The sequence below is a fragment of the Rhinoraja longicauda genome, chromosome 2, assembly GCF_053455715.1.
Source record: "Rhinoraja longicauda isolate Sanriku21f chromosome 2, sRhiLon1.1, whole genome shotgun sequence".
Taxonomy (NCBI): Eukaryota; Metazoa; Chordata; class Chondrichthyes; order Rajiformes; family Arhynchobatidae; genus Rhinoraja; species Rhinoraja longicauda.
This window is the reverse complement of record NC_135954.1, coordinates 91,611,781-91,638,585: the sequence shown is the minus strand read 5'-3', so window position 1 is coordinate 91,638,585 and position 26,805 is coordinate 91,611,781. Positions and strand designations below refer to the sequence as shown.

At 46.8% G+C, this 26,805-nt stretch overlaps 1 protein-coding gene across 1 annotated transcript in view; it reads left to right on the top strand.

Moving 5' to 3' along the window:
• The window catches only part of hhatlb (hedgehog acyltransferase like, b), a 38,493-nt gene extending 11,913 nt beyond the window's left edge, over positions 1-26,580 (top strand). The window contains exons 2-12 of the mRNA XM_078429230.1: positions 334-491; positions 2,898-2,965; positions 7,835-7,948; positions 10,079-10,273; positions 14,109-14,318; positions 15,852-16,023; positions 18,461-18,605; positions 20,330-20,365; positions 21,737-21,938; positions 23,105-23,249; positions 26,468-26,580. Coding sequence (XP_078285356.1) covers positions 386-491; positions 2,898-2,965; positions 7,835-7,948; positions 10,079-10,273; positions 14,109-14,318; positions 15,852-16,023; positions 18,461-18,605; positions 20,330-20,365; positions 21,737-21,938; positions 23,105-23,249; positions 26,468-26,580 — 1,506 coding nt within the window. The 5' untranslated portion in view covers positions 334-385. The remainder of the gene's footprint in view (positions 1-333; positions 492-2,897; positions 2,966-7,834; positions 7,949-10,078; positions 10,274-14,108; positions 14,319-15,851; positions 16,024-18,460; positions 18,606-20,329; positions 20,366-21,736; positions 21,939-23,104; positions 23,250-26,467) is intronic.
• The last annotated feature ends 225 nt before the right edge of the window (positions 26,581-26,805 follow it).

Genomic DNA, 26,805 nt, shown 5'->3' with positions numbered 1-26,805 from the left:
CCAGAGTGCAGAATATAGCATCACAATGTTACAATGTTACAGGTGCAGAGAAAGTGCAGGTAATAAAAAGTGCAAGGGCCACAATGGGGTAAGTTGGAAGATTGAGACTACACCCTAGTTTATGAAAGGACCGTTCAGCAGTTTGATAACAGCAGGAAAGAAACTGTTCCTGAATCTGGTGGTACGTGATTTCAAGCTTTTGTATTTTCTGCCCGACAGGAGAGGGGAGAAGATGGAATTGCCGTCCCCTATAGACCTATTTTTACTGTGTGAAAATTGCAAGGAGTCTAGATTGCGCAGAAGACTAATTTAGATTTTCTGTTCCTTTTTCAGCTCTTCCCTCCACGATTTAGACTTCCTCTCCTGAAGCTGGTGAAGTGCAGACATGGGGCTTACGACTGCCTTACCCAAGGTGGAACTGTACCTTTACAGTCTAGTGTTGACCATGGCAGTCCTGTGGTCAGCTAGCTGGATCTATGAAGCATCGACAGGTAAGGTGCGAACGGTTTCGCAGTAGAAGCTCAGTTGTCATTTCCCCCCCTGAACCCCTCCGTCATTTTCATTGCTCTGAAAAACATTGAATAATTTGCTAACCATTTAAACTCCCCTTCCCATTCTCACACCAACAATTCTGTCCTGGGCCATCTCCATTGTCAGAGTGAGGCCACACACAAATATAAGGAACAGCACCTCATATTCCACTTTTTGTAGCTTACAACCCAAGGGTATGAACATTGAATTCTTCAATTTTAGGTAACAAACCTACAAACAACTGTTCCCCCCCCCTTGTTTGTAGGTTACTTGTAGGTTAGTTTATTTTAGTTGAGAGATACAGCGCGGAAACAGGCTCTTCGGCCCAACGAGTCCGCACCGACCAGCGATCCCCGCACGTCAACATTATCCTACACACACTAGGGACAATTTCTACATTTACCAAGGCAATTAACCGACAAACCTGTACGTCTTTGGAGTGTGGGAGGAAACCAAAGATCTCGGAGAAAACCCACGCAGATCACGGGGAGAACGTACAAACTCCATACAGACAGCGCCCGTAGTCAGGATCGAACCCGGGTCTCCGGCGTTGCACTCGCTGTAAGGCAGCAACTCTACCGCTGTGCCACCGTGCCGCCCAGTTTGTAGGTTACTTGGCTTCTGTAAATTGTTCCTAGTGTGTAGGCTAAAACTAGTGATCGTTGGTCAGTGTGGACTCGGTTGGCCAAAGCACCTGTTTCCATGCTGTATCTCTAAACCAAACTAATTAAGGGGCCACTGATAAAGTGGAGGGTTTACTGTGTTTTTCCAGGGTAGGGAGTCTAAAAGTAGAGGACATAGATTTAAGGTGAGAAGGCAAAGATTTAAAAGGGACCTGAGAGGCAACCTTTTCACACAAGAGGGTGGTGGGTATGCGGGATGTGCTGACAACCTATCATTGAAGCAGGTACTGTAATAACATGTGCAGGGCAGCACAGTGGCACAGCAGTAGAGTTGCTGCTGATGTTCACAGAAACAAGCTTGTTCAGCAGCGGGATGTGTAATTAAGCCCAGCGGGTAAATCTGCTGCCCATCAAATAAAGATGTCAAAGCCAAGAAGCACAGCATCGCCACATAGTGGTAGGAATGGGTAAGCTGCACATTCGAGGGAAATGCACCATTCATTGAGATTCTTTGTGAATAATTTTTAAAAGAGTAGGGGGAATAATGAATTTGTCGTTGTGCAGGGAAGGACGTTGTGCAGGGAATTTGTCGTTGTGCAGGTCGTTGTGTGTCTGTGTGGAGGGAAGATCGGTTTAAAAAACAGACTGGTGACATTTGAAAAGATATACCCAAGAGTGACATGAAAGTATGAAGCCACAGGTTGGCAGCATGGAAGAGTGCTACAGCATCCCAGCGTAACAACGACAGGGATGTGGGATGAGACTGTTAATGATTCAATGGTGCTTTTATTGTCATTTTGTGAAGTGCTAACACAGTGAAATTCTTTATCTTACTCACAGTCCAGTAGGACATTGCTATACCCCCAATCCTCGATGTACAATCCTCAAAGTGTACAGAAATAGTCTACTGAGTCCGCATGTAAGAGGCACCATGTTTTGGCACCATCTTCAAAATCCACGCTCTAGTTCTTATGAGCGGTGCCTGTACCAGGCAAGTCCCAGGCTGTTGCGAGCCTCCAGCCGTCTCCTTTCCTGGGCGCCACGTCCCTCTCCTCGCCCGTCCATCTTTGTTCACCTGGGTGCCTCCCTCAGCTGACCACCAGGGTGCGGTAGACCAAACCCCGGTTCCCTCTCCTCTCCTACCTGCTTTGCTCCTTGCGGGGCGTCCTTGGACTTGTCCAGGACAGGTTCTTAGGGAATTGTTGCTTCTTGTGGGATGAGACTGATCCTAAGACTTCTCCTGTGGAAAATCCAGCAATGTCGGTGGAGAACCATTCGGCTGAATTCATCCTTGCCGACTAAACCAGACCCACCTCTCAGTATTTGGCTCCTATCTAAACTTTTCCTATCCATAGGGTGTCATAGTGGCACAGCAGTAGAGTTGCTGCCTCACAGCGCCAGAAACACAGGTTCGATCCTGACTACAGATGCTGCCTGCGCGCCACTTATTCTAGCCATCTGTCAATCAAACTTCCCATCTGTATCCACCTGTCACTTGCTAGACTTTGTCCCACCCCACCTCTCTTTTCCAGCGTTAACCCCCCCTCCCCCCACTCCATCAGTCTGAAGAATGGTCCCGATCTGAAACATTGCCTGTCCATTTCTCTCCACAGATGCTGCCCGACCCGCTGAGATCCTCCAGCTCGTTGTGTTTTGCTCGAGGTTCCAGCATCTGCACTTCCTTGTGTCTCCTTTGAACTTGTGTCGTTCTCCATGATGACCTATGTTTCTGTTCTCACCTAGAAAACATGAGCAAGCAGACCTTTAAGCAAAGTGTCAAGCGTGGCTGGTCGTACATTGGTCGTAAGATGGTGAGCTTTGCTATTCTATGTCATGGCGGTTCCTCGAGCCTGTTGTTGTGCCGTCACCTCGCTGCTGGCCAGCAGAACTGACCTGATGGACCATTCCTGGCCATCAATCACTAAAGAGACTCTGCTGTCATGAAAGCCGTGGGCAGCACAGTGGCGCAGCGGTAGAGGCCCTCTGAGGGGGCGCTGTGAACTGTTTATGTATGTGCTGTTATGTTTGTGTACCATTGTATGTTCTTTTTTAGTACCCTGCACTGATGTACAGCACTTTGGTTAACGTGGGTTGTTTTTAAATGTGCTATACAAATAAAATTGACTTGACTTGACAAGATAATCAAGGACGAGTTTCACCCCGGTCACTCCCTCTTCTCCCCTCTCCCATCAGGCAAGAGGTACGGAAGTGTGAAAACACACACCTCCAGATTCAGGGACAGTTTCTTCCCAGCTTTTATCAGGCGACTGAACCATCCTATCAACAACAAGAAAGCGGTCCTGAGATCGCTCTACCTCTCCGGAGACCCTCGGACCATCTTTAATCTGACTTTACTGGACTTTATCTTGCACAAAACATTATTCCCTTTATCCTGTATCTGTACACTGTGGGCTGCTCGATTGTAATTACGTACAGTCTTTCTGGTGACTGGTTTGCACGCAACAAAAGTTTTCCAATGTACCTATGTGACTATAAACTGAATGAAACTAAACACTGCAATTTAAAACAAACCAAGTATGCTAAAAATCCTCCAGCTCCAGAATCCATTTATTTAATTCTGGATTTAAATTTGCAGGGCAGCTAAAATTAGATTCTGTGTTAAATGTTTATACTCTGTGCTAAACAAAAGAATTAAAATAACACAGACTGTGTTGGTTAGGGGAAGCGGGCTGGCCCTGAACCACAGTGTGAGTGCTTCCTAAACAGAGGCGAGATTGTTTTCCGGACCCTGTTGTACAAGCAGTTGCTACTTCTGCCTCCTAATTTCTTCTTTAGCCCTTTACTTTAAGGGTGGCACAGTGGCGCAGTGGAGACCTGAGTTCGATCCTGACTGTGGGTGCTGTCTGTACGGAATTTGTACGTTCTCCCGGTGACCGCGTGGGTTTTCTTCGGGTGCTCCAGTTTCCTCCCACACTCCAAAGACATACAAGTTTGCAGGTTAATTCGGTTTGGTAAAAATTGTAAAATTGTTCCTCGAGTGTAGGATAGTCCTAGTGTACGAGTGATCGCTGTTCAGCACAGACTCGATGGGCCAAAAGGCTTGTTTCTGTGCTGTATCCCTAAAATGTTCTCCAAAAAGGGGATTAAAGCTAATATATAATTAAAACATCATGTTTACAGCCACCCCACAGTCCACTCTGTCACAGTTCCAGAGGACATTGGTTTAATATGAGAGGAGAACAATTTACTATTAACCCGAGGGGCAATGTTTTCACTAAGAGGGAGGTGAGTATATGGAACAAGCTTCCTGAGGAGGTAGTTGAGGCAGGTACAATGACAGCATTTAGAGGACAATTGGACAGGTACAACGATAGGAAAGGATTAGAGGGATGTGGGCCAAATGGGTCTATCTGAGATTAGGGCATCTTTTTTGGCATGGAGGAGTTGGGCTGAAGGGCATGTTGCAATGCTGTATGGCTTTATGACTCCAATAGTGTATTAATTAGATTAGTTTGGAGATAGAGCGTGGAGACAGGCCCTTCAGCCCACCGAGTCCAAGCCGAACAGCAATCATGCCATACAATAGCACGATCCTACACACTAGGGACAATTTACAGAAGCCAAATGATCTGCAAACCTGCACGTCTTTGGAATGTTTGAGGAAACCGGAGCACCCGGAGAAAACCCACACGGTCAGAGGGAGAACGTGCAAACTCCGTACAAACACCACTCGTAGTCAGGATGGAACCCGGGTCTCTCTGGTGCTGTAAGGCAGCAACTCTACCGCTGTTCCACGTGCCGCCCTAACCAGCTCTCACCGCTCACCAGGTAAAGTGCGGCCCCGACCTCCCAGCTACCTCATTGGAGACCTTTGAACTGCCGAACTACTTGTACTTTGTGCTTTGAAGTTAGGTTTTGTAAAACATAAGGTGCGAAATCCAGTCTCTTGCTGTGATTCATTCTTACCCATGCAGCTGGGGTCCGATCCGTTATCATTCAGGACATGAGCACTGCCTTGTACTGTTGCTCAAGTGGTGAAGCCCCCAAAGGGCCTGTTTTAGTGGTGTATGACTCTGACTTCACAAGTGCCTTCACTTGTTGGCACTGCAGTTGTAAAGTCTGCTCTTAAGTGTGCAGTTTTGCTACAGGGATAGGCTCTGACAACCTAAAGCATTTCACTCTATCTTGGTACACGTGATATTAAACTAAACTGAACTGATTAGAGAGCAGATCGGTTGGACAAATCGCTGGAGACTTTCATACTTCCAGACGGTACATGTACAGGTGACGTCTCGGGTCGGATCCCTTCTTCAGACTGATTTTTTTTTCTCCCCTCCCTTTCTCCCCTGCGCCCCACCTGGATGCACACACATTCTTCACACAATCCCACCCACTCTTTCCCCTTCCACCTTTATTCCTTCTGGCTTCACATTTTTACACCTCGTCTCTCCTTATCTTCTTATCTCACAGCCTTTTGTCTTGCTATCTCTGGCCTTTGCCCAACAATCTGCCACAAACATTCCTCACCCCCCCCCCCCCCCCAGCTCCCCTCACCTGTATTCACCTATCAGGCCACCTCTCTTCCAGCTTTCTCCACCCTTCTACAATCAGTCTGAAGAAGGGTCCCAAGCCGAAAAGTCATCTGTCCACATTTTCCAGGGATGCTGCCTGACCTGCTGAGTTGCTCCAGCACTTTGTGTGCTTTTTTTTGGTAAATGAGCATCTTCAGTTCCATGTATCTAAGGAAATGCACACTTGAGTTTGAGAGAAGGATTGAATGATAATGCTTTTGTGAAAGTTGTACTGTGGAAAATTGAGCAGAGAGTTTGCAGGCAGCAAACTCCCACCATACATAATGCTTCTGGTGGTGTTGGTTGAAGGATGGGCATGGGACAGGACCACTCGGGCCAACTTTGAGACAGCACCACAATTCAAAGCCAATTAACCTACAAACTTGCATGTCTTTGGAATGTTTGAGGAAACCGGAGCCAACACTCAAAGTTTTCTTTGAGACAGCACCCCAATCTATAGAGTCCTCTGGCTGGGGAGTGGGTCAGGAGGGAGAAGGGATTGCATGTGTAAGAAGGAACTGCAGATGTTGGTTTACACCGAAGATAGACACAAAATGCTGGAGTAACTCAGCGGGTCAGGCAGCATCTCCGGAGAAAAGGAATAGGTGACGTTTCAGGTCGAGACCCTTCATCAAAGTAAGAGTCAGGCTGCGTTTGACCCATCAAAAGGATTGCATGGTTGTGCTTCAGGTATATTGAATGGGAGAACATCCTCATGGAATTTAGTTTAGTATAGATACAGCATGGAAACAGGCCATTCGGCCCACCAGGTCCACACCAACCATCGATCATCCACTCGCACTGCTTCTATGTTATCCCACTTTTACAACCACTCCCTACACACTAGGGGCAATTTTACAGGGGCCGATTAACCTACAAACCTGCACGTCTTTGGGACGTGGGAGGAAACCAAAGCAAATGGAGGAAACCCACACAGGGAGAACGTGCAAACTCCATAAAGACAGTACCCGAGCTCAGGATTGAACCCAGGTCTCTGGCTCCTTGAGGCTGCAGCTATGCCAACTGCGCCACTGTGCCGCCCCAAGTGAAGAACCTTGCTTCTGTGCTCGAGACCCCTTGTCAGAATGCTGATGGGCGTCAACAGGATAGTTTGTCAAAATCTTTATCCCAGGCCAGGGAAGTCTGGAACTAGAGGGCAAGGGTTTAAGGTAAGAAGGTATGAAGATTTAAAAGAAATCTGAGATGCAACTTTGTCATACAGAGGGCAGTCAATATCTGGAACAAGCCACAAGAGGAAGTGGTGGAGGGAGAAACCATTACAATGTTTAAAAGGCATTTGGACAGGTTCATGGATAGGATCAGTGTAGAGGGGTACAGTACTGATGCATGGATAGGATAGATGGTCAAAGCCTTTTACCTGGGGTGGAAATGTCAAAGACTAGAGGTCATAACGTTAAGAGGAGGGGGCAGAGTTTAAAGTTTAAAAGAGATATGTGGGGGAGCGTTTTTTTTGCACAGAGTGTGAGTGCCTAGAATGTGCTGCCAGGGGTGGTGGTGGGAGCAGATACAATAGTAGTGTTTAAGTAGTGTTTAAATGAGCACATGGATGTGCAGAGAATGGAGGGAAATCGATCACATAAAGGCAGAAAAGATTAATTTAACATAGGCATGGTCTTTTACCCAGAGTAGGAGAATCAAGAACCAGAGGACATATGTTTAAGGTGAGGGAGAAAAGATTTAATAAGAACCTGAGGGGCAACGTTTTTATACAAAGTTTGGTGGGTGCATGGAATGAGCTGCCGAAGGAGTTAGTTGATGCAGGTACTATCACAGTTTAAGAAACATTTAGACAGGTACATGGATAGGGCAGGTTTATAAGGATATGGGCCAAACACAGGCAGGTGGGACTAGTGTATATGAGGCATGTTGGTCAGCATGGGCAAGTTGGGCTGAAGGGCCTGTTCCACGCTGTATGACTCGATGGCAGTGTGGGCCGAAGGGCCTGTTCCTGTGCTGTATTGTTCGATGGTCTATGTCGTTATGGACGGGGTGGGTTGGAAGGGCCCGTATCGGTGCTGTGTTGTGATTCTCCGAGATCTGAACCGCATCTTTGGGATGAGAACGTGCATGAGACCCAATGCAAGGGTGATTGCACCATGTACTAATCAGCCGCTGTTTCTCTCCTAGGACGTGGCCGACTTCGAGTGGGTGATGTGGTTCACCAAGTTCCGAAACTACATTCTTTTCGCCTTGTCGGGCCATGTGCTGTTTGCCAAAGCCATTTCCATGTCCTTCCCTCAGGTGGGTGCCTTCTCCCTCCGTACCTAAAAACAGCTTCTCATGTTCCACTTGTACAGTTTAAAACCCAACGCTGTGAACATTGCAAAAAGACACACAGTGCTGGAGTAACTCAGCGGGCGGGCCAGGCAGCATCTCTGGAGAACATAGATCTGTGACCTTTCGCACAGTGCTGGAGTAACTCAGCGGGCCAGGCAGCATCTCTGGAGAACAATGGCTCTGTGACCTTTCGGGTGACTTTTCAGACTGAAGAAGGGTCCTGACCTAAAACACCACCTATCTATGTTTTCCATAGATGCTGCCTGACCTGCTGAGTTACTCCTGCCCTTTGTGTCTCTTTTTATAAACCAGTATCTGCAGTTCCTTGTTTCTACAGTGTGAACATTGACTTCTCCAATTTTAAGTTTAATTATAGAGGCATAACCTTACAGCGTGGAAACAGGCCTTCAGCCCAACTTGCCCCACATTGGCCAATACATTCCATCTGCCTACATTTGCCGCTAAACTTATCCTATCCACGTCTAAATGCTTCTTCAACTTTGCAATAGTCCCTGCCTCAACTACCTCCTCCAGCAGCTTGTTCCATAGACCCACCACTCTTTGTGTGAAAAAGTTATACCTCAGGTTCCTATTAAATCTTTCCCCCACTCTTTAGTTTACAGATGCAGGGTGTAAACAGGCCCTTCGGCCCACCGGGTCCACATGAACCAGCGATCAACTGGATAGTTCTATCCTACACACTAGGACCAATTTACAGAAGCCAATTAACCTACAGACCCACACATCTTTGGAATGTTGGAGGAAACTGTACGTTTCGTTATCATCTTCCCAAAGCTAACAATAATTTATTCTACATTTTCCTTGAACTACATCCCCTTTGACCTCTCGTTTTCACACCTTACCCTTGCATATCTCTAGTTTCACTCTCCCCTGACTCTCAGTCTGAAGAAGGCTTTTGACCCAAAACATCACCCATTCCTTCTATCCAGAGATGCTGCCTGTATCGCTGAGTTATTCCAGTGTCTTGTGTCTATCTTCAGGGTAAACCAGCATCTGCAGTTCCTTCACACAGGAAACTGGGGCACCTGGACAAAATCCCACATGGTTACAGGGAGAAGCTCCGTATACAAGCTCCGTATAGACAGCACCCGTAGTCACGATCGAACCCGGGTCTCTGGCACTGAAAAGCAGCAACTCTACCGCTGCGCCACCATGCCGCCCTTAATACCCGTAATACCCACTTGCCCTTCCCTCTTTCCTGTGATCCCCTCCTCACATCTCAACTCCTACCCTCCCACCCCAGTCCCCACCCATTTCTCCCACTCCCTCCACCACCTTTCACCCACATCCCTCCCTTTTGCTTCACATTTCCTTCCTCTTATTTCACTCTTTTGTCTCCTTTGCACTTCGTCCACGCATCTGCCAATTTCCCCCTCTCACTTGTATCCACCTATCACTAGCCCAGCTTTGTCCCGCCCCTATTTATTTTCCAGCTTTCTCCGCCCCCACTAAGGGTCCCGACCCGAAACATCATCTGTCCATTCATTCCGCAGATGCTGCCTGACCTGTTGAACTCCTCCGGCCAATGGTTATACAAATGATTATTTGTTCTCGGACTGCAGGCAGTAATGAAGAAGTAGCAGACATCCTAAAGTTAAAATCATCTTGCCAGAATGAGATTAAATTTTGTCTAAAATTGACCATTCCCCTGGCTCTATGTTTTTTATTGTGATTGATTGAAAGATACAGCAGGGAAACAGGTCCTTCGGCCCACCGAGTCCACACCGACAATCGATCGCCTGTCAACACTAGTTATCCCACTTTCATATCCACTCCCTGCACACGAGGGACAATTTACAGAGGCTAATTAACCGACAAACCTGTGTGTCTTTGGGTGATATGGGAGGAAACCGGAGCACCCAGAAGAAACCCACGCAGTCAAGAGTAAGAACTTGCAAACTCCACACAGACAGCACCCGAGATCAGGATCGAACCCATGTCTCTGGTCTCTCTGTTCTACAGCTGCACCACTGTGCTTCCCTTTTACTCCAGATGTTTTTGCTTTCAACGGTAGTTGTGATATATTGAAAGATGGCCGATTTATGGCAATATTTACTCTTCTCTCTTTCACAGCACAGATCCCTCTACTTCATGGTCTATGGGATTCTTGCAGTCCTGGCTACAATGGGTTTCTCGTATTTGGCATTAATCCTGTCCCACTGCATTCTGCTCTACGGCATTGGCTTGGCTAAGCAGAAGTGGCTGTGTTTCGCTGCTGGTCTGTGCAGTTTAGCGACATTTAAAATTGAGCCTGTGGCTTCTTGGCAGGTAAGAACATAAGAACATGTCACAGGAGTTGGCCACAAGTCCGTTGAACCACGTCGCTGTTCACCAAATTTGCTGGCAGATTGTTATCTCAACACTGCTTTCTATTCTCAAAGATATTCTGTGATTTAACATCCCACAACCATGTGAGGTAATGAAATCTGACTTGGATCTACCTTCGACACGATGGAAAATGTTGCACATTTTCTTACATACGTTTAGAGTTTAGAGATACAGTGTGGAAAGAGGCCCTTTGCCTCATTGAGCCTACATCGACCATCGATTACCCGTACACTAGTTCTATGTCGGGATGCATCACAGCATGGTTTGTGAACTGCTCCATCCAAGGCCGCAAGAAAATGCAGAGTTGTGGGCACAGCCCAGATGCAAACCAACCTCTCTTCTCTTGACTCCTTCTACACTTCACGCTGCCTCGGCAAGACCGTCGGCATAACCAAGGAACAGTCTCACCCTGGTCATTCCCTTTCCTCCCCTCTCCGATCAGACAAGAGGTACAGAAGTGTGAAAACGCACACCTCCATATTCAGGGACAGTTTCTTCCCAGCTGTCACCAGGCAACCGAATCATCCTATCACCAACTAGAGAGTGGCCCTGCCTGAACTCCCATCTACCTCATTGGCAGCCCATGGAGTATCTTTAATCAGATTTTGCTAGACTTTACCTTGCACTAAATGTTATTCCCTGTATCCTGTATCTGTACACTGTGGACTGCTTGATTGTAATCATGTTTGGCCTTTCTGCTGGCTGGATAGACAAGAGAGGAGACGTCTGGGGCTTGAAGGAGATCTTTCTATCCTCATTAGTTGTACGCAAGATCCCAGACACAGGAGAATAGCTGGTGTTGTTCATCTGGTCAAGAAGGTAAATACAGCCAAACCAGTTTAGTTTAGGGTAGTTTAGAGTTTAGTTTAGATTAGAGATACAGCTCAGAAACAGGCTCTTCGACGCACCGACCACCCATACACTAGTTCTATCCTACACTCTAGGAACAATTTACTGAAGCCAATTAACCTACAAACCGGCACATCTTTGGAATGTGGGAGGAAACCAGAGCACCCGGAGAAAATCCACACGGGCACTGGGAGAACGTGCAAACTCCTTTCAGACAGCACCCATGGTCAGGATCGAATCTAGGTCCCTGGCACTGTAAGGCAGCAACTCTACCACTGCGCCACTGTGCTGCCCCAAAGGCTACACAACAATAGTAGAGAAATTATTGGAGAAGAATCTTAGGGATAGTTTTGACTCGCGTCTGGGAAGCATACAATTCGCAGGGTAGTTGGCATGGCTTTTTATGGAGGAGGTAATGTCTCACAAAATTGATTTGAGTTATTTGAAGAGGTGATTAAGGTGTTTGCTGAGGGTAGGGCAGTGGATGTCGTCCACATGGAGTTTAGTAAAGCTTTTGACAACATCCGTCATGGTTGACTGATACGGAAGATTAAGGTGCGTGGTATCCATGGAAACGTGATAGATTGTATTCAAAATTAGCTTGGCCATAGATGACAGAGGGTAATGGTGCAGAGCTGTGACTGGAGGTCTGTCACCAGTGGTATTCCGCAGGAATCAGTGCTGGGACCTCTGTTGTTTGTATGTAGAAATTATTTAGAAATAAGGAACTGCAGATATTGGTTTATACCATGGATGGAGACAAAGTAGTGGAGTAACTCAGCGGGTCAGGCAGGATCTCTGGAGGCAAAGGATGTGTGATGTTTCGGGTTGGGACCCTTCATTAGACAAAGAAGGGGATGGGGGGGTTGAAGATCTGGAGGTGAGAAAAGACCAGGCCCAGATTTTAATTTAATTTATTATTGTCATGTGTACCGAGATACAGAGAAAAACCTTTGTTTGCGTGCTATCCCAGTTTAAAAAAAAAGACTAAACATGAATACAATCAAGTTGTTAACAGTGCACAGATAAGGAATAAAAGGTGCTGCATTTTATGCAAAAATATAACATTGAAGTCTGATAAAGTCCGATTAAATAAAGTTCAAAGGTTTCCAATGAGATAGATGGGAGATCAGGACCGCTCTCTAACTGGTGAGAGGACAGTTCAGTTGCCTGATAACAGCTGGGAAGAAACTGTCCCTGAATCTGTGGGTGATTGTTTTCAAACCTCTGTTACTTTTGATTGAGGGGGGAGGGGAGAAGAGGGAGTGATGGGGCTGAGAAGGGTCCCGGATTACGCGGGCTGCCATGCTGAGACAGTATGAAGTGTAGACAGAAGAATGTAGATTGTTGAATAGTAAGATCGCAAATAACACCGAAACCGTCAGAATTGTGTACAGTGAGAAGGGTTGTCAATGGATTCAGCAGAATATAGATCAGTTGGAAACGTGGTCTGAGAAATGGCCAATAAAATTTGAACTCATGTATGGTTTGATGTTCATCATGTACGATATGATTTACTTGAATAACATCCAAAAGCTTTTCACTATCGTTTGGTACACATGCCAATAATGTGATTATTTAGTTAAACTCCTTGTATCAATTCAGCCCGTTAGACATCGGAGTGACGAGGAGATGGGCTAAATGGACTCATTCTACTCCTATGAGAGAGCTGGATAGAGCTCTTAAGGATAGCGGAGTCAGGGGGTATGGGGAGAAGGCAGGAACGGGGTACTGATTGAGAATGATCAGCCATGATCACACTGAATGGCGGTGCTGGCTCAAAGGGCCGAATGGCCTCCTCCTGCACCTATTGTCTATTGACTTATAAGTGAATGAATGAACGATACTTTATTATCACATGTGACATGTCTCAGTGAAATTCTTTGTTTCTTTGTAAAATTCTTTCTACCACAATTTTTTGTAAAATTCTTTGTACCAATTCTTTGTAAAATGTTTTCTACCATACACAAATTATGCAAAGAGTGCTCACTTTTACTTTAGTTCAGAGATACGGTGGCACGGTGGCGCAGAGGTAGAGTTGCTGCCTTACAGCGAATGCAGCGCCGGAGACTCGGGTTCGATCCTGACTACGGGCGCCGTCTGTACGGAGTTTGTACGTTCTCCCCATGATGTGCATGGGTTTTCTCCGAGATCTTCGGTTTCCTCCCACACTCCAAAGACGTACAGGTATGTAGGTTAATTGGCTCAGCAAATGTAAAAATTGTCCCTAGTAGGTGTAGGGTAGTGTTAGTGTGCGGGGATCGCTGGGCGGCGCAGACACGGTGGGCCGAAGGGCCTGTTTCGGCGCTGTATCTCTGTATCTCTAAATCTAATACGGTGCGGAAGCAGGCCCTTCAGCCCGCACCGACCAGTGATCCGTGCACATTACCACTGCCCTACACACAGCAGGGACATCTTTTTCCATTTATACCAAGCCAATCAACCTACAAACCGGTACGTCTTTGGAGTGTGGGAACAAAACAAAGATTTTGGAGAAAGCCCACGCAGGTCACGGGGAGAGCGTACAAACTTCGTACAGACAGCACCCATAGTCGGGATCGAACCCGGGTCTCATGCACTGTAAGGCAGTAGCTCTATCGCTATGCTATCTTATAGGGCGCCAAACTGATGAACATTTTAAAAAAGGACATAAAGTGCTGGAGTAATTCAACTGGTCATGCAGCATCTCTGGAAAACATGGATAGGTGACATTTTGGGTCGAGAACCTTCTTTTACCCATGTTCTCTAGAGATGCTGCCTGACCCGTTGAGTTACTCCAGAGCTTTGTGTCCTTATGTGTAAACCGGCATCTGCAGTTCCTTGTTTCTGCAGGCAAAAGGGATAATTTGTTCCCAATAGCGGAATTGATCCTGAAATATCATTGATGCAGCAGAACTTATGTCAGTTCCGGTCTGTCTCGTCCCAGACAGGGTTTGTAACGGGCACCTTCCAGCTCCAGGATGTCCTGTTTTACGGAGGAACTGGTTTCACCATCATGCGGTGCATGAGCTTCGCCTTGGAGAATGCCGAGAAGAAAGATGGGAACTACTCGATCCTGGACCTTCTCATCTACAACTTCTACCTCCCCTTCTTCTTCTTCGGCCCTGTGATGACGTTCGATCAGTTCCACGCTCAGGTAAGCTGTGAGGCTAGGCCAGGAGATTCAACATGGACAACGTCCTTTACGGACGTGATGTTGCAAAGCACTTCACACCTGCACACCTCCTGCCCTGTTTAAACTTTCACCAGGAGAGGTGGTAGAAACACCTCTTAGATAATCAACCCTAAAAAAGACACAAAGTGCTGGAGTAACTCAGCGGGTCAGGCCGCATCTCTGGAAAACGGATAGGTGATGTTTTTGGACATGAAATTCCCGGGAAACGTCAGGACTTTGGTCTACCACCGGGCGGCGGCAATGTCCGGAGCCTCTGTCCTTCCTGGTCCTGTCCTGATGAATCTTCAGAACCTGGAGACGGGACCAGGGCGTGGAAGAACGTTAAGGGAACCATCATCGCATAGTTCTGGTCTTTTATTCCACAGCTGCGTCTGCCTCGTACTGAGCCTCATTGGTCATAGAGTCAAGGAGTTCTAGGCAGTGAAACAGGCCCTTCGGCCCACTGCACCCGTGCTGACCTTTATGCCCACCTACACAAATCCTATGTGCCACAAAAGAACAACATAGAATGGTACAGCACAGGTACAGGCCCTTTGGCCCACATGTTCTGTGCTGAACATGAAGCCACAATAAGCGATGCTAGGGTCCATATGCTTCTATTCTTGGCTTTTGGGTCAGGACCATTCCTCAGACTCCGTTCTTGCCATTGTCTGAAGGAGGGTCTCGACCTGAAACGTCACCTATCCATGTTCTCTAGAGATGCTGCCTGACCAGCTGAGTTTCTCCAGAACTTTGCATCCTTTTGTGTATTAACCAGCACCTGCAGTTCCGTGTTTTTACTATCCTCGGCTAGTAAAGCCCCTGCCTAAATGTCTCTTAGCCACAGTAACTGTAAATGATTCTACTACCTCATCTGGCAGCGAGGTCCAAGATATCAATGGCTTTCTATGTGGGGGAGTGGAGGGGGGGGTAACTTTCTCCACAACCCTTGGTCACTAGTCGAGGGATAAGGTCTACTCAAAGGGAGTGGAGTTAGAGTCATACAATGTGGAAACAGGACCTTCAGCCCAACTTGCCCACATGGACCTATCCTCTCCATGTACCTGTCCAAATGTTTTATAAGCAGATCGTACCTGCCTCAACTACCTCCTCCAGCAGCTCGTTCCAAATACGCACCACCCTTTGTGTAAAAAAAAAGTTGCCTCTCAGGTTCCTATTAAGTTTTTCACTCCTCACCTTAAACCTATTTCCTCTGGTTCTCAATTCCCCTTACTCTGGGTAAAAGACTGTTATTTTACCCTATCTATTCCTCTCATGATCTTATACACCTCTATAAGATCACCCCTTATCCTCCTGAGCTCCAAGGAATAAAGTCCTAGCCTGCCCAACCTTTCCCTGTAGCTCAGGCCCTTAAGTCCTGGCAACATTCTCGTAAATCTTCTCTGCACCCTTTCCTGCTTTGCGACATATTTCCTATAACGGGGTGACCAAAACTGAACACAATTCTCAAAGATGTTGTCGACCCCTGATGATTCTGTGCCTTATGACCCACAGATAAATCAATCCAAGTTTGCTCGGAAAGAGAATGAAGTGTGGAACATTGGGAGATATGCCTTAGTGCACCTTGCTGTGATCATCCTTGTGGATATCTTCTTCCATTACCTCTACATCCTGACCATACCGTCTGACCTCAAGCTGGCCACAATGCTGTCTGACTGGGCATTAGGTAGGTCGCTGGCAGGGACATCAGTATGGACCTTGACCATTCCCTGCAAAACTTCCCTCTGGATTGGAGGCTTCCGCCATCACTCAATTCCTATACCTGATCTTGTCTCTTGTCTCTCTGCTCCCGCCCCCCTGTTGCCCTCACTCTTCATCCACTGGATCTTCTCCTCCATCTTGGCAGAACGGTGGTTCAGTGGGTAGAGCCGCTGCCTCACAGGGCCAGGGTCCTGGGTTCAATCCTGACCTCGGGTGCTGTCTGTGTGTGGAGGTTGCACGGTTCTCCCTGTGACTTTCCTCCGGGTGCTCCGGTTTCCTCCCACATTCCAAAGACGTGCAGGTTTGTAGGTTAATTGGCTTTTGTAAATTTTGTTGGGAATGTTTGAAAAAGTGGGATAACATGGAACTAGTGTATGGGTGATTGATGGTCGGCGTGGACTCGTTTGGCCGAAGGGCCTGTTTCCATGTTTCCATGCTGCATCTCCAAACAAAATGTGGAACATAGAATAGTATAGCACAGGAACGGCCCTTCAGCCCACCACATTTGTGCCGACCGTGATGCCAAGTTAATCCAATCTCATCTGCCTGTACATGATCCACATCCCTCCATTCCCTACACTTCCACGTGCCTATCTAAAAGCCTCTTAAACACCACTATCATATCTATCATTCTATCTGCTCTTCACCTCTCCCCTAACAGTTCCCATTATCACCTCCATTACTTGTCAGGATCCTTTGCATCGGTAGCCTTTGTGTCCCTGCTTATTACCCTGTGAGCTGCCTCTACCTCCACCCTCCCCTCCCCCAACCTGCCTCCATCTGCCCTTTATTTCCCCATTTCCCCCTTCCTTTCCTCCATGCATCAGCCACCTGCCTCCGTCTCCCAACTCCACCTCATTGCCCTTTCATGCCTGACTCCTTCTATCCACCATTTATCACCTTCCAGACCCGGCCCCACCCCTCCACCATCTCCCATCTCCTCCACCTTCCTTCCCTCTTCTCTGCAGCATTTTTTCCTGAAACATCGATAATTTCTTTCCTCTCCACCCCCACCACCACCACACCCGCCCAACTAACAGATCCTGCTTGACCTGCTGAGTTCTTCCCGTGGTGTGCCTCTGCCTCTATCTTCCCCCTTCACTGATGCAATATCTCCTCCCAAAACTTTGGCAATTTCTTTCCCCCTTCACAGATGCTGCTCGACCCACTGAGTTCCTTCAGCAGTTTGTTCTTTCCTCTCGTTTCTCAGCCTCATCCCATTTAACGCGTAGGTCGGCAAATTGCCTGCCCTTCTTTTTTTTTGTCTTGCTCGTGCATTTACAAACCTGTAGCCTCTTGTTCTTTAATCTGCAATCCTTAATCCAGACTCTGCCATCCCACATTTTGCCAGTCGGCACTCCCCCTCTTCTACCCTCCCAACAAAGAATTCCCACCAAAGAGTGAATCCTCCAACACCACACTCCTCCCGTGTCACTTCTCACCCTGTTGGTTCAATAAAATGTTAACAATCCCTTTCATTATCACGGCATGGTGGCGGTAGAACTGCTGCCTCACAGCGCCAGAGACACAGGTTTGATCCTACAGTAACTACGGTTGCTGTCGGTACGGCGTTTGTATGTTCTCCCCGCGACCACATGGGTTTACTCCGGGTGCTCTGGTTTCCTCCCACTCTCCAAAGATGTACAGGTTTGTAGGTTAATTGGCTTCTGTAAAAATTGTAAATTGTCTCGGTGTAGGATAGTGTTTGTGTACAGGGTGACTGCTGATTGGCGTAGGCTCGGTGGGCTGAAGGGCTTGTTTCTGCGCTGTATCTCTCAAAGCTAAATAGGAAAGGTACTGATGGCCTGTGTAGTGTGATGTGAAATAGGGCAGCCATTTTGTACACAGCAAGCTCCCATGAACAGCAGCGAGATTAGAATCCAATAGGCCCACTGCTTGCATAGGACTTCCTCATCCATGCAGTCACTGCCATTGGGGGTTGGGGGGTCACAGCCAGATAAAAGTGTTCACTACGAGAGTGACGGGCACTCACCAGCTTAGTTTAGTTTAGTTTAGAGATACAGTGCGGAAACAGCCCTTCGGCCCACTGAGTCTGTGCCAACCTGAGACTATCCCATACACTAGCACTATTCTCCACACAGGGACAATTGCAATAATAAGTTGCAATTTTTACTGAAGCCAATTAACCAACAGCATTTTTACTAAAGCCAATTCATCTATGTCATTGGGATGTGGGAGGAAACTAGAGCACCTGGAGAAAACCCGCGCAGTCACAGGGAGAACGTACAAACTCCATGCAGACAGCAGTCGAGGTCCGGATCGAACCCGGGTCTCTGGCACTGTAAGTCTGCAGCTCTACCACTGTGCCACTATGTAAACGTGAAGCTTAGAGCTAATGGAGCCGTGATTTATTAACTAATGGGACTTGCCTTCCCCGGCAGCCTGCTTGGCTTACTTCAACCTGGTGTACGACTGGGTAAAGGCGGCCGTGCTGTTTGGGGTGGTCGGGACAGTGGCCAGATTGGACTACCTCGACCCACCAAAGCCACCGAAATGCATCACCATGCTCTACGTTTTTGCTGAGACGTAAGTGTTTTGTTTTCCTCTTAAATTGCCCCGATTTCTCGCTCCGTCAAGCCGAGGGTTACTCCAAGATTGGTGAAGGCAAAGAGATTTGGGAAAACTGAATCAAGGCGGAGATTGACAGATTCTTGAATAGTACGGGTGTCAAGGGTTATGGGGAGATAGCAGGAAAATGGGGTTGAGAGGGAAAGATAGATCAGCCAGGATTTAATGGTGGAGCAGACGATGGACCAAATGGCCTAATCCTGCTCCTATAATTTATGTACATGTCAGGCATAGTCATAGCATCATACAGTTTGCAAAATGGGCCCTTTGGCCCAACTTGCCCACGCCAACCAACATGTCCCATCTTTACTACTCCCACCTGCCTGCGATTGGCCCAAATCCCTCTAAACCTATCCTATCCTAACTGTCCAAATGTTTCTTAAACAATGTGATAGTACCTGCCTCAGCCTCTTCCGGCAGGTCATTCCACATACCTACCACTCTTTGTGTGAAGAAAATTGCCCCTCAGATTCCTATTAAATCTTCCCCCCCTCACCTTAAACCTACGTCCTCTGGTTCTCAATCCCACAACTCTGGGTAAAGATTTCTGTGCATTCACCCTATCTATTCCTCTCATGATCTTATACACTTCTATAAGATTTGGGGTGGCACAGTGGTGTAGCCGTTGAACTGCTGCCTTACAGCGCCAGTGGCCCGGGTTTGATCCTGGCTACGGGTGCTGTCTGTGCAGAGTTTGTACGTCCTCCCTGTGACTACGTTGGTTTTCTGCGGGTGTTCCAGTTTTCTTCCACACTCCAAAGATGTACAGGTTTGTCGACTAATTGGCTTTGGTAAAAAATTGTAAATTGTCCCTAGTGTGTAGGTTAGTGTTGGTGTATGGAGTGATAGTTGGTCGTCGCGGACTCGGTTGTGGGCTGATGGGCCTGTTCCGCGTTGTATCACTAAAGTCTAAAGATCATTCCTCATCCTGCTGTACTCCAAGGAATAAAGTCTTAAAGTTCCCACTTCATTCCCCACTGGAGGAATTGACGTGACAAGGAGCTGTCGATGCTGGAATCCTAATCAAAGCATAAAGTGCTGGAGTAACTTAGTACATCAGGCAGCATCTATGGTTTAGGTATAGGTTTATTATTGTTATGTGCACGGAGGTAGAATGAATAGCTTTGTTTTGTATGCTATCCATAAGGACAGGAACATGGATAGGAAGAGTTTAGAGGGATATGGGCCAAACATGGGCAAGTGGAACTAGTGTAGATGGAGCATCTTGGTCAGCATGACCAAGATGGGCCGAAGGACCTGTTTCCTATGTGACTATGAATCTAATGCTATACATAAATAGAATCAAGTGAACTTCGAGTACAGTAGGAAGGGCAAAGGCGAAGATAGAGTGCAGAATATAGTTCTCAGCATTGTAGCACATCAGTTCCAGAGACAAAGTCCAATGTCCGCAATGGGGTAGAGGTGAATCAGACAGTAGATTAGCTTATGAAGAACCATTTAAAAGCCTGATAACTGAGGGGAAGATGCTGTTCCTGAGTTTGGAGGGAATGGACAGGCAATGTTTTAGTTTGTGTCTGAAGAAGGGTCCTGACAAGAAACGTCGCCTGTCTATTTCCTCCACAGATGCTGCCTTACCTGCTGAGTTTCTCCAGACATCAGGAGAGGTTGGATAGAGGAATGAAACCGAAAACATTTTGCTGATTATGTGATTTGTATTTCAGGCACTTTGACAGAGGAATTAATGACTGGCTGTGCAAGTAAGTTATTAGAACTGCTCTCTACCCGTTGCTATATTAATTGTGGGCTTTGCCCTGTGATCAGTGGGGCTTGAATGTCTTTACTTTACTTTGGAGATACAGCGTGGAAACAGGCCCTTCAGCCCACCGGCTCCATGCCGACCAGCAATCACCTTGCACACTGGCACCATCTGACCCACTAGAGACGATTTACAATTTACTGAAGCCAATTAACCTACAAACCTGTTCGTCTTTGGGATGTGGGAGGAAACTGGAGCTCCTGGAGAAAACCCACGAATGTACAAACTCCATACGGCCAGTGCTGGTAGTCAGATTTGAACCTGGGTCTCTGGCCCCGTGAGGCAGCAGCTCTACCAGCTGTTCCACTGTGCCATCATGCCTTCTGTGGACGTTATATGGATCTTGATGTTTGTACCATGTTATGATAAATAATTTATTTTGATTATGTTTGACATGTTTGATTATTATTTATTATCTGCGAGTTATCGTGTTTACAGGTCTATTAAGCTGCAGCAAGTAAGGAAGTTATTGTTCCATTGTCAGAACTTAAGATTTAAAAGAGTCAGGAGTGTTTAATTGTCATATGCACAGACAACAGAGCAATATAATTCTTCCAGCAGCATTATCGTCCTGTAAAAGCAATACACACAGATAATCTATAATAATCAAAAATTCAATAAATTAATAACCACAATACTAGAGCAAATTGACATAAGCCCAATGCTCTTAGTGCAACCAAAGGCAGCCCAGAGTAGTTCATAGTTGAGGTTAGTGTTGTGCAGTGTTCAAGAGCCTGATGGTTGTTGGGAAGAAGCTATTCTTGAACCTAGTGGTCACGGCTTTTAAGCGCCCATATTTTAGATGCAGTGCCTCCTATAGATCCCTTCGATGGTGGGGAGGCCAGTACCCGTGATGGACCAGGCAAAGTCTATCACTCTCTGTATTGTACTTCATTCCTGGGCATTCGAGTTGCTGAACCAGGCCTTGATGCAACCGTCAATATGCTTCAACATTTCAGAAACATTCAGATAGAAACATTCAGATAGGGCAGGATTAGTGGAATATGGGTCAAGTGGGTGGGACTAGTGTGCATGGGACATGTATGTCGGCATGGGCAGTTTGGGTCAGACAGCCTGCTTCCAGGCTGTATGACTCTATGACTATGTTCTCTATTGTACACCAGTAGAAGTTCAAGAGTATTCGTAGTCAAACTGAAATTCCTCAATCTTGATGATGATGATACTTTAAAGATTACTTTGATGATGATGATGATGATAGTTCTAAGGAAGTTGAGGCAAATGCATGTGATGATTAAACACACGTGACTCTTGGCTCCACACCTGACCAGTGCCATGTGCTGCCACTTTCCAGGTACGTCTACGACTACCTGGGAGAAGACCACACCAACATCCTGAAGGAGCTGCTGGCAACGGTTTGCACCTTCCTGGTCACCACACTGTGGCTGGGGCCCGAGAACGTGGTGTACATCTGGTCTGTGTGCAACTGCTTTGGCCTCAACTTCGAGCTGTGGGTGCAGAAGTTCTTTGAGCTCAAACCTCTTGCGTCGGTTGAGGTAAGAGACCAGGGCATCCTATCCCACCACTGTTCCCTAGACTGATTCCCCCTTGCTGTCTACTTCAGTTGCTGTAGGCACGGCTCGGTGCAGAGCCTGTCTTGCTCTGTTACAGAGTCCAAGAGCGGAAACGGGCCATTCGGCCCACCTCGTCCAAGCCGACCACCTTGTCCATGGGATGCTGGGCTTTGCCCCATTTGCCTACGTTTGGACCTCGGAGATTGACAGATTCTTGATAAGTAGGGATGTCAAAGGTTATGGGGAAAAGGCAGGAGAATGGGGTTGAGAGGGAAAGGTAGATCAGCATTGAATGGTGGAGTAGACTCGATGGGCTGAATGGCCTACTGTTTCTATGACTTATGAACTTATGAACCTTTCTCATCCATTTATTATTTTAGACTTTAGACTTTAGAGATACAGTGTGGAAACAGAGTCCACACCGACCAACAATCACCTCCGTACACTAACTAGCATTATCCTACACACTAGGGACAATTTACAATTTTTACTGATGCCAATTAACCTACAAACCCGTATGTCTTTGGAGTGTGAGAAGAGCACCCAGAGAAAACCCACGCAGGTCATGGGGAGAACGTACAAACTCCGTACAGACAGCACCCGTAGTCAGGATCGAACTTGGATCTCTGGCGATGTAAGGCAGCAACCCTATCGTTACGCCACCTTGCTGAGTGGTAGAGCTACCCAGCACGGAAATGGGCCATTCGACCCATCTTATCCATGCCGACCAACTTATATGTTCTTCCTGTGATCACGTGGGTTTCCATTGGGTGTTCCAATTCCCTCCCACATCTCAAAGACGTGCGGGTTTGTAGGTAAATAGGCTTCTGTAAAATTGCTCCTCGTGTGTAGGAGAAAGTGGAATAACAAAGAACTAGTGTGACTGGGGTGGGACAAGTTTTGATTATGCCAGCTGCTTTTCTGAGGCATCGTGAAGTGCAGATGGAGTCAGTGGTGGGGCATCTGGTCTGTGCGATGGACTGGGCCGTAAAACTTACAACAGTGATGCAGAGAAACGTCACCCATCCTTTTCATCCAGAGAGGCCGCTGAGTTACTTCAGAACTTTGGGTCTATCTTTGGTATAAACCAGCATCTGCAGTTCTTTGTTTCTACATTTTGTAATGCATCAGTTTGTTTTGTTTCGTAGACGAAGCAGATGTCCATGGCAATGTCGAGAAGAATCAGAGCTGTCTTTGGTGCTGCAAATTTCTGGGCCATCATCTTGTACAACATCCTCGCGTTGAACAGTGTTGACTTTGCGTTGTTGGTTGCTCGAAGGCTGTTCCTGGGTGGTAAGTTCTATCAAGAAAGGTTTGGAGGGATATGGGGAAACAAGGAACTTCAGTTGCTGGTTTATACCAAGGAAATACACAATGTGCTAGAGTAATTCAGCGGGTTAGGCGGAATTTCTGGAGATGCTGCTTGACCTGCTGAGTTACTCCAGCACTTTGTGTCTATCTTTGGAGGGATAAGGGCCAAAGGTAGGCAGGTGGGGCTAGCATAGAGGGGGCATCTTGGTCAGCATGGATGAGTGGGACCGAAGGGCCTATTTCAGTGCTGTATGATCCTATGACTATCACTCAGGGGAGTGGGTGGAAGGAATGTAACAGTTACCTCATTGACAGTCACCATCTTCAACACCTCGAACTACTTTGTGTAGCTCCACACCTCCGGAGCCATGGCTGGGTTCACGCTGGTTCTTCGAGGGAGTGGGTTGCCTTGTTTTGATTAATTAATTGAAAGATACAGCATAGAAACAGGCCCTTTGGCCCACCAAGTCTAGTTCTATGTTATCCCGCTTTCTCATCCACTCCCTACGCACTAGGGGCAATTTTCAGAGGCCAACTAACCTGCAAACCCGCACGTCTTTGGGATGTGGGAGGAAAGTGGAGTACCCGGAGGAAACCCACGCGGTCACAGGGAGAACGTACAAACTTCACAAGGACAGCACCCACGGTCAGGATCGAAACGGGTCTCTGACGCCGTGAGCCAGCGGCTCTACCAGCTGCACCAATGTGCTGCCCTCTTGCATGGATTTGATTCAAGTTATCTTCTGTGTTATGAGAGGCATAGATAGGGTGGACCATTAGAACATTTTTCCATGGCTAGAAATGTCAAAGACTTGAGGGCTTTTGGGAGAATCAACTGAGGGTATAAAATAACGAGGGATTCGGTAGAGTAAACAGGAAGGACCTATTTCCTTTAGCAAAGGAATAACTGACAAGTACCTAGATGGTACTGTGAACAATAATCCTTTTATGGTACGACCGTCACCCTGTACAGATAAGGAAGCACTGTTTTTCAGCAGTGCGTCCTGCGTGAAAGATGTCAGTAAAAATGTCCAGTGTATTTTGTCTGCTAGTTATGTTCAGTCTTTAGTCTTTTAGTTGTAATCCCATAGTTTTTGATTTTGTTAGTTATGATATGTTCAGTTTTTAGTTTAGACTTTAGAGATATAGCACGGAAACAGACCCTTTAGCCCACGGAGTCTGTGCCGACCAGCTATCTGTACACTAGCACTAGGGACAATTTACACTTTTACAGGGGCCAATTAACCAACAAACTTACGGACGGTGGGCTGAAGTGCCTGTTTCCTCACTGTAACTTTAATCTAATTAATCAAAAAGCATTTGAGTTGCCAGGAGGCTTTGGAGATCAATTGCTGGTGAATGGGGCCAATATAGATGGATATCTGGGGGCTGGCATGGACTCAGTGGGCTGAAGGGCCTGTTTCTGCACAGTGTGATTCTGTCGTCACAGGAGAGTGCAGGAAGGCACTGAAGGCTCTAGTCAGCTGTTACTGGGTCAGGAAAGCTGGTGGAGGAGGTTGTTGTACCCATGAGCAAGTGACACATTGGCTCACATCTCCAGCGACCCAAGTTCGAATGGGACCTCTGCTCCTGTTTGTGTAGAGTTAGCACGTTTCCCTCTTGACCTCATGGTTTCTCTGGTTTCCTCCACGTCCCATTGACACACTAGTAGGTTAGTTGGCCTTTGAAACATCCCCTCCTCCTGCCCCCACAAAATGGGCAGCACAGTGACGCAGCGGTAGAGTTGCTGCCTTAAGCGCCAGAGACCATGGGTGCTGTCTGAACGAAGTTTGTACATTCTCCCGAGTGGGTTTTCTCTGGATGCTCTGGTTTCCTCGCACATTCCAGAGTTGCAGGTTTGTAGGTTAACTGGCTTCTATAAATTCTCTGAGTGAGAAGAAGGGTCCTAACCCAAAACATCACCCATCCTTTTACTTCAGAGATGCTGCCTGAACCGTGAGTTATTCCAGCACTTTGTGTTTATCACGAGTACAAACAAGCCATACAACAGGTAGTGCAAAGAGAAAAATAAGTACTAATTACTAAAAACTAGTATTAATTTAGTAACAATGAATTCTAACACAGAATATACAGTAGTGTAACAGGATTATAGCATTACAACTTCAGAGAAAGTGCAGTTTAAAAAAAAAGGCAAAGTCCTCATGAGGTACGTTGGAAGATTGTGACTGCACCCTATCTTTTGGTAGTACTGTATATGGTCTGGTGACAGCAGACTGTTTCTGAGTCTGGTGGTACTTACTTTCAAGCTTTCTAGTTCAGTTTAGTTTAGTGATATGGCATAGAAACAGGCCCTTCGGCCCACTGAGTCCACCTTGACTAATGATCAGCTGCACACTAGTTCTATCCAAAGTACTTGGGACAATTTACAGAAGACAAATAACCTAGAAATCTGCACGTCTTTGGAGTGTGGGAGGAATCTGGAGCACCCGGAGAAAACCCACACAGGGAGAACGTACAAACTCCGTACGGTCAAACCCGGGTCTCTGGTGCTGTAAGGCAGCACAACTCTACCACTGCGGCAGTCCGCCATCCCATAAATGATGAAGTATTCCATAGTCAGTGGCATACCGGCAGTCACTTTATCCCTCTAAATCTTTCCAATCCACGTACCTGCCTAAATGTCTTTTAAATATTGTTATTACACTGGCAAAACACGGGATTGAAACAGAAAACCTTTAGCTCTTCAGTCCAATGCTGTGAGTGGCCCTTGGTTGTCTTTGACTGGAAGTGTGTGTTAAAATTCATTCTGCCTCGGCAAGGCCACCAGCATAATCAAAGACCAGTCTCACCCCGTCACTCCCTCTTCTCCCTGCTCCCATAAGGCAAGAGGTACAGAAGTGTGAAAACGCACACCTCTAGTTTCAGGGACAGTTTCTTCCCAGCTGTTATCAGGCAACTGAACCATCCTATCAACAACTAGAGAGCAGTCCTGAACTACTATCTACCTCATTGGAGACCCTCGGACTATCTTTAGTCGGACTTTACTGGATTTTATCTTGGACTAAACGTTATTCCCTTTATCCTGTGTCTGTACACTGTGGACGGCTTGATTGAAAATCATGTATAGGCTTTCTGCTAACATAACAAAAAAGCTTTTCACTGTACCTCGGTACACGTGACAATAATAAACAAAACTAAACCAGACATTAATATGCTGTGCGTTTTAATTTCTCATTCAGGGTTTCCCCTGAGCCCGATCAGCATCCTCTTTGTGACCTATTGTGGCGTCCAACTGATCAAAGAAAACGAACGCAGGCTGGCTCTGGAAGCTGAGAAAGAGAAGACGGAATAGAAGAAACTGGCTGAGAGAGAAAGAGGGAGTGAGAAAGGAAGCCACAGAAAATCCTTCCCACACAACAGTTACCTAATTGTCCTTTCCTAAGTCTCGCAAAGGAAGTTTCTAGTTATCTAACTGAACCGTTACCGAGAGAATTGTTGCCACGCTGGTGGTCATGTCCACACCTCTGCTCCATGGGGCATGGCATCACTTTGGATCATCTCCCGCTCCTCACACATA